This window comes from Nannospalax galili, unplaced genomic scaffold (genome assembly GCF_000622305.1).
Source record: "Nannospalax galili isolate Female #2095 unplaced genomic scaffold, S.galili_v1.0 scaffold161, whole genome shotgun sequence".
Lineage (NCBI taxonomy): Eukaryota > Metazoa > Chordata > Mammalia > Rodentia > Spalacidae > Nannospalax > Nannospalax galili.
Window position 1 is genome coordinate 2151703 of NW_008348586.1, and position 7551 is coordinate 2159253.

Genomic DNA, 7551 nt, shown 5'->3' on the forward strand with positions numbered 1-7551 from the left:
TGTATGAGCATTTGCCTCCCAAGTTCTGCAATTACAGGCACTAACCACTATGCCTAGCTTCAGTAGTCATGTTTATAGTTGGAGAATAGAACAATGATTACTGGGCACTGAGAGAAGAGAGAATGGGTATCACTATTTAATGAGTATGTAGTCATAGTATGGAGGGATGAGAAAGTTCCAGAGACACAGAGCATGGTAATGGTGTACAACATTGAATGTACTTAATGCCACTAAACATACTCATAAAAATTGTAAAAATAATAATTTTATATAATGTATATTTTATTAGACACAAAAGTCAGAACAAACAAGTTTCACAACTGACTGTAGAAATATACAGCATCTGCATATAGACTAGGAAATTCATGAAAGCTCTACCATGTTGAGTACATTAATGCATTACAAATCTCTGACCTCCATGAAGCCAATGAAAATGAACAGAAAACTGTCATCTGTCTTCTCTATCTCTGAAAAGAAACTGTAGCGTCAAAGACAGAGCTTTATTCAATCAGCAATAATGCATTACCCCAAAATATTTAAAATTGGATGTTGTTGGCAATCAAGACTTCACAAATCTAGTTGGGCACGGTGGCTTATGCCTATAGTTCTAGCACCTGGGAGGCTGAGGCAAGAAGATTGCTGTGACTTGGAGGCCAGCCTGTGCTACATAGTAGGTCTCAGGTTAGCCTGGGCATAATAGTGTGTCCCTGTCTCAAAAAACAAAACCTCACAAATCTCTTGTAAGAAACAGCAAGCTGGGCAGGCAGAGCTAGTAAAGGGCCCTGGTCTTGTCTGCCTATCTTACTAAATGCTATAAATTCCAGTTAACATCTATCTACGGTGTTTAAGTTTTATTTTAGAAGTACTTTAGAATCTACTGGGGATTAAATTCCTGATTTTTTTCCCCTACTGAGTTAGCTGCTAATAACTGCAGGGCCCTACTGTTCCCAAAGCCAGATTTTTGAGAAGCTGTGAATACTCTTAACATTAAGTGACATTAGCATTAATGTTCATAAGTGAAGGGAGAGAAGCACTCCAACATGTTGGAGATAAACAAGGCAGCCAAATGCCTCTAACCTGATAAAAACTAAGTGCACTATAATGCTGTCATTTAGCTCTTCACAGGCAGCTGAGAAGAGAAGCAACAACTATTTTGAGAACAGAGTCTAGGATATCAGTACCCTCCTTAAGCTCCCCAAACCAAAGGGGCTGTTAGGAGAGGCAGCAAACACATAAGCACACAATACCTGTGACAGCAAAGATCGTACTTAAGACTTTTCACCAATGATCCTAAGAATTGCTCCCTACCTCTCTCTCTTTTTTACCTCTTGGTGGTGGTGTTTGAGATCAAACCCAGAGCTTTATTCATTCTAGGCAAGCACTCTACCACTGAGCACATACATCCCCAGTCTTCTTCACCATTCGTGAATAAACTGAGTCTTTCTTCCTAGGAACTGCCTCACCTCTGGCTTGTGGACTCCTCAAGAGATACTTTCATCACTTTCAACTTTGAAAGAGTTGAAGGAGGGTGAGGACACATGTTTGTTAACCATCCTTTTTGGGACAGCCTCATGCATCAGAATGTTTTTATTATTGGTCTTTCGCTGCTACTCCTGGAGAAAAATTTCATTCTGACCTTCCCAAGTTACTGGGAGATGAAAGTGCATGTAACTGACAGTGCAAACGTATCTTCCTGAAATTTTTTTCCCTAGATTTCAGACTACCCAGAGCTTACTGTGGCAGGAGTCTCTCTTCTCTCATCATACAGAACACCAGATATTGAAACCTTCTGCATCAAAATGACATAGTAAAATTAACATGAACTGGTCCAACAGATAGCTCCAGTAGCAAAGGACAGGAGCCTGACCTGCTTCACAGGCCAAGAGGAAAAAAAGAAAATGAAAGCCATTTATAAAAGCAGTTTTAAGTGTGAGGATGGATTCACACAGCTGGCCTTACAAAAGAGAACAAATATGTCAAAGGCAGCAACTGACAGACTAATAGAGTCCTATCCATCTGGCTGAGGAAAGAGCCACTGAGAGGAATACTGAGAAGCCTCTCTGTTAGGAAAAAGCCTGCTTGCTGCCTCACTGGGTGAAGTGAATAGCTTTTAAGAACATTGGAACACATGGTCATACCAAAGCTACTGGCTGATCCTGCCAGTAAAAAACTCAGAAGAGCTACAATGTAATGCATTGGCAAGAAAAGGAGAGCAGGGCATATGTGGTCTCCTGGCTTGGGATCTACTCCTTGGCCTCTCTAACATAGAAGGGTAGGAGGGAAAGAAGGGGACTCAGATGAATAAGGTCTTGTTTTATGCATTTATTATTTATTTAGTGTGTGTGTGTGCACGCTCATGCATGTGGAGGCCTGATGTTGATATCTAGTGCCTTTCCTCGATTGTGCTCCACCCTAGTTTTTGGACGCAGGGTCTCTCACAGATTGAGCTAGACAGGCTGGCCAGCAAGCCCAGGGATCCTCTTAGCTCTGTCTCCTTAACACTGGGACCCATTTCAGGTATATACTCAGTTTTTTTTACATGGCTGCTGAGGGAACAAAATCAGCTTCTCATGTTTGAGCAGTAAGCACTTTACCAACTAAACCATCTCCCCAGCACCTTATTTTGTGCTTTAAAAAAAAATATTTTATTTATTATTTTTATTTTATGTGTATGAGTATATTGCCTGCTTGTAGGTAACTACACCCGTGTAGTACAATGCCCTCGGAGGACAGAAGAGGCTGTCGGATCCCCTGGAACTGCAGTTACAGACAGTTGTTAGCTGCCATGTGGGTGCTGGGATTCAAACCTGGGTCTTCTGCAAGAACAACCAGTGTTCTTAACTGCTGAGCCATCTCTCCAGCCCTATTTTGTGCTTTTTAATACAAGACTCAAAAACCCCAGAATGAAGCTAGGTATGGTGTGGCATACCTGCAATCCTATCATCGAGAGGGAGAAGGCAGGAAGATTAGGAGTTCAAAGCCATCCTCAGCTACTTCTTGAATATGATACCAGCATGGGCTACATGAACCTAGGCTCATGTCTCAAAACCAACCAACCAACCAACCAACCAACCAACCAACCAACCAACCAACCAGAAAAGAGCCTCTGAACAAAACATCAGGTCCAACCCCATGCCATGCAAAAGCCCCATCTGTACCATCTGTACTTTTATATAACAGAGAGGATAAGTGCTTAGGAAGAAGCAGAAATCAGGCCAGACTTAAGAAAAACAAACATACAAGGCTAAGGCTGTGTCTTCAATTCAGTCAATACCACAGAAAAACCTGCAGAAATCACTGTTTAAAGTAAAGGGGATTCAATTACTAAGAAAAATAATCTGTCTCAACAAGGGCTCATGTTCTAATAAGCCAAATACCTTCAGATGAAGCTAAACACAGTTTTCCTACGATTGGAATTTTCATTCATTTCTAAGCTCTCATGTCTTTGGTCTCACTATATAGTAGTCCTGGCTGGCTTGGTACTTACTATGTAGACCAGTCTAGTCTCAGATTCACAGAGATCTTCTTGTCTCTGCCTCTCCAAGTACTGGGATTAAAAGTGTGTACCACCACACCTAGTCTGTTAAGTTTTCAAGACAGGGTCACATGTAGCTCAGGATGGCCTCAAACTCACTATGTAGCTAAGGATGACTCTAAACTCCTGATACTCTTGCTTCCACTCTCAAGTGCTGGGATTGCAAGTGTACACCATCATGTCTAACATCACATATTTTAAAAATCAAAATGAGTATGACTAAAAGTTTGAAAAGTAATGTCTTATCACCTGCTCTACAACAATAATTCATCATTTTCACCTGCACATCTACTGTATAATTAAAAAGACCCTTCAGATGGCACAAAAGAAGAAGGTATTACTCTGTTTCAAGTGCCATCAAGAAATCCTGAATTAATTCTTCTCAGCACCCTTCTTTTGCCCCTCCCCCCACTCAAAGCTCAGTCACAGAATCCCATTACCAGGGAGAAGAAAGCTGCCTGATCTTAGCCACCAACCAGGTCATTCTGGGGAGAGTAGTTACTTACCTGTTCCTCTGACAGCTGAGATATGTGATTCACAGCAGCGTAGGACTCAATTTTGGGATTAAAGTGGTTGATGATGGCTCTGAAATAAAGAATTAATATTAATATGGTCCCAGCTGGAAAAATGACAATAATCCAGTAAAAAATAAGGATTGAATATCCTCTGGTTTTGAATACTATACTAGATCATAGGGTGATTGTCAGAGGGTAACTGCTGTTTTCCTAAACATGAGACTACAATGGGGATGAAATGATAACTGAAACAAGAAGGGTTTAATAGTCTATTACAGAAAGAGAATTAAACACCTTGGCTGTGCAAATGAACTAAGGAAAAAAAACACATAAGCAAAAGATAAAAACCATGTTAAGAGAACAGGACCTTAGGAGCTGTCCACTAGGGGGCCCTGATGTTCAAATGAGAAAGAGGCATAGAGGGAGGGGACTCTGAAACTGGGCCATTATATGTGCTAAATACAGACTCTGAAGAAGCTGAGCTTTAATAAAGTCTATACTCATTCTTCACACTTGGCAGTATGCATTTCCAAACCAAAAATTAAATTCCAGCCATTGAAACAAAAATCAGAATATCATTTTCTTTTTGAAATTAATTTTTTAAAATTTGTTATTCATGCAATGCCCATGGAGGACAGAAGAAGCTGTCGGATCCCCTGGAACTGGAGTTACAGGCAGTTGTTAGCTGCCATGTGGGTGCTGGGATTCGAACCTGGGTCTTCTGCAAGAACAGTGGTCTTAACTGCTGAGCCATCTTTCCAGCCCCCAAAATTAATTTCTTAATTAATTTGTTTATTTATTTGGTCTTTTTGAGACAGGGTCTCCCTGTAGCCCCAGCTGGCCTGGAACTTGCTTTGTAGACCAGGCTGTCCTTGAATTCACAGAGATCCACATGCCTCTGCCTCCCAGTGCTGAGCTAAAGGCATGCGCCACCAGAATATCACTTTTAGCATTCCCTGTCTATCACTTGTTTACTTCCAAGGTCACCAAATCTTATCAAATCTACCTCTCAAAAAATATTTCTGTGGGGTTGGGGAGATGGCTCAGTGGATAAAATGTTTGCTACCCAAACCATGAGGACCTGAGTGTGGCCCCAGCACCAACATAAAAGCCAGGCAGAGTAGTATGCAAATGTAACCCCAACACTGGTGGGGGCAGGTAGTGTAGAGCTAACTGTCTAACCAGTGTAGCCAAAATAGATAGCTCCAGGTTTAGTGAGATACCCTATTTCAAATGAGGTGGAGAAGCAACTGAGGAAAACATCCCAATGTTGAACTCTGGCCTCCACATGTGCCTGCTTTGTCTCTGTCTGTCTGTCTGTCTGTCACACACACACACACACACACACACACAGAGTCTCTGAAATGTGAAAATAAGTCTCCCTGAAACCAATGCCTTGGTATAGGTTCATGCCTGGTAAAGCAGAATGAATATGTTTTATTTCTTTATGTTTTTTAGACAGGGTCTCATTCTATTGCCTAGGTTGGTCTCAAACTTTTGGAAATTATTGGATAAATGAGAGGGGGAGCTAAATTTTTACTACACAGTGCCTCAACTAATATGTGCAGGTATTTCCTCCTATAGGAGATGGAGTTTAATTATTACCAGTACTAAGTATTGGCTAAATTTAGTGATTTTTTTAGAGAAGCGAAAGAGGAAAAACTGTAATTTTACATTGAAGAAGCCTGGGAACAGAGCATTAACCAGATGAAGAAGGTTAACAGCTCCAGTAACATAGTGTGGATGTCATGTAACTTCTAGCATGATACCATGAGAAGGGCATTTCACCTCTTGTGTTTTTCCAGAAACTTCTAAACCTAAGAAAAGCATCAATCAGTCAGCATAGTGGTATACACTTGTAATTCCAGCACTCAGAAGATGGAGGCAGGAGGATTAAGGGTTTGAGGTCGGTTTGGACTACATAGTGAGACCTGGTCTCAAAAAAAACAAGGGCTGGATGTATTGCTTAGGTAGAGTGTTTGCCTAGCATGTACAAGGCCCGGGGTTTGATCCCTAGTACAGAAAAAGGGATCAAAGGGAAGAACAAAGGAAGTAGGATCGGAGGGAGGAAAGGAAGAATACAGTATTCCGTAGGCTACCAGTATTCCTTAAGACTATAAAGGTTGCCAAGTGTGGTGGTGTACACAATTAACCCCAGCGCTCAGGAGGCAGAGGAAGAGGCAGGAGGGTTTGTATGAGTTCAAGGCCAGCCTGGTCTATATAGCAAGTTCCAGGCCAGTTAGGGCTACATAATTGAGACTATGTCTTTAAAAACAAAAAAGACCATAAAGGTCATGAAAAGCAAAACTTGAGAAAATGTCGTAGATCAGAGAACACTGGGAAGACATGACAACTAAATATAGTAAGTACCCTGGTCTAGGTTCTGGAACAAAAAGAGGATAGTGATGGATAAACTGTGACGTTTAAATAAAATAGGATAGTGATGGATAAACTGTGATGTTTAGTTAAGAGCGATAGATCAATGCCAGTTTCTTTGTGCTAATGAATGAATGAATCATGTTAACATGAGAGACAAAACTAGACTGAGGATATACAGAAATCTGTATTATCTTTGTAGTTTTCCTGTAAATCTAAAATTTTTCCAAAATAAGTTTATGAAAACATGTATGTGGGGGCTGGAGAGATGGCTCAGCAGTTAAGAGCACTGGCTGCTCTTGCAGAGGACCTAGGTTTGATTCCGAGCACCCACATGGTGACTAACAACTGTCCGCAATTCCAGTTCCAGAGGATCCGATGCGATCTTCTGACCTTTGCAGGCATTGTATGACATGGGAACACTTACACACATGCAGGGAATATACTCATACACATAATAAATAAATAAAATATAAAAGAAAAAAAAGTATGTGCATGAGATACCATAAAAATCAATATTTTTGGGCCAGGCACGGTGGCACATGCCTTTAATCCCAGAACTCGGGAGGTAGAGGCAGGCGGATCTCTTTGAGTTCAAGGCCAGCCTGCTCTACATAGTGAGTTCCAGGACAGCTGGGGCTGTTTATGTATGTGTAGAAACACAGTGTTTATTATGTATGTGTAGAAACACAGTGTATGTATCCTAGGCTGACCTCAGACTTCTTGTTTAGCCAAGGGTGACCTTGAACTTCAGATCCTCTTGCCTCTGATTGGGTTAAAATTGAAGCTTGATCTAAATCCAAACTAAGAAAGAATTTTGGGACCAAATAGGGGCCAATGTGTTCCTTATTTATAGTGTGAGGTTCAAGCATATTTGGCAGGGTTGACCACTGGGTCCAGAAGCAAAGGACCCTGATAGTTCAAAGGAAAATGTAAAACAGTTGGACTTCATCAAGTATGTGGGGTGGAGGGACTTACGTGGAGGACAGAGAACAACTTTCAAGAGTCTGTTCTCTTCTTCCACCTCCCTTTGGGTACCAGGGATTGAACTCAGGTAGTCAGGCTGTGTGGCAGGAGCCTTTTACCCAATGAGCCATCTTGTTGATCTAGGAATATTTTTTTTTT

At 41.2% G+C, this 7551-nt stretch overlaps 1 protein-coding gene across 4 annotated transcripts in view; it reads right to left on the reverse strand.

Annotated features, from left to right (window-relative positions):
• The window catches only part of Armh3 (armadillo like helical domain containing 3), a 253901-nt gene that overhangs the window by 43328 nt on the left and 203022 nt on the right, over nt 1-7551 (reverse strand). For all 4 annotated transcript variants that reach the window (XM_008845618.3, XM_029569626.1, XM_008845621.3 and 1 more), the window contains one exon: nt 4042-4120. In XM_008845618.3, coding sequence (XP_008843840.1) covers nt 4042-4120 — 79 coding nt within the window. The remainder of the gene's footprint in view (nt 1-4041; nt 4121-7551) is intronic.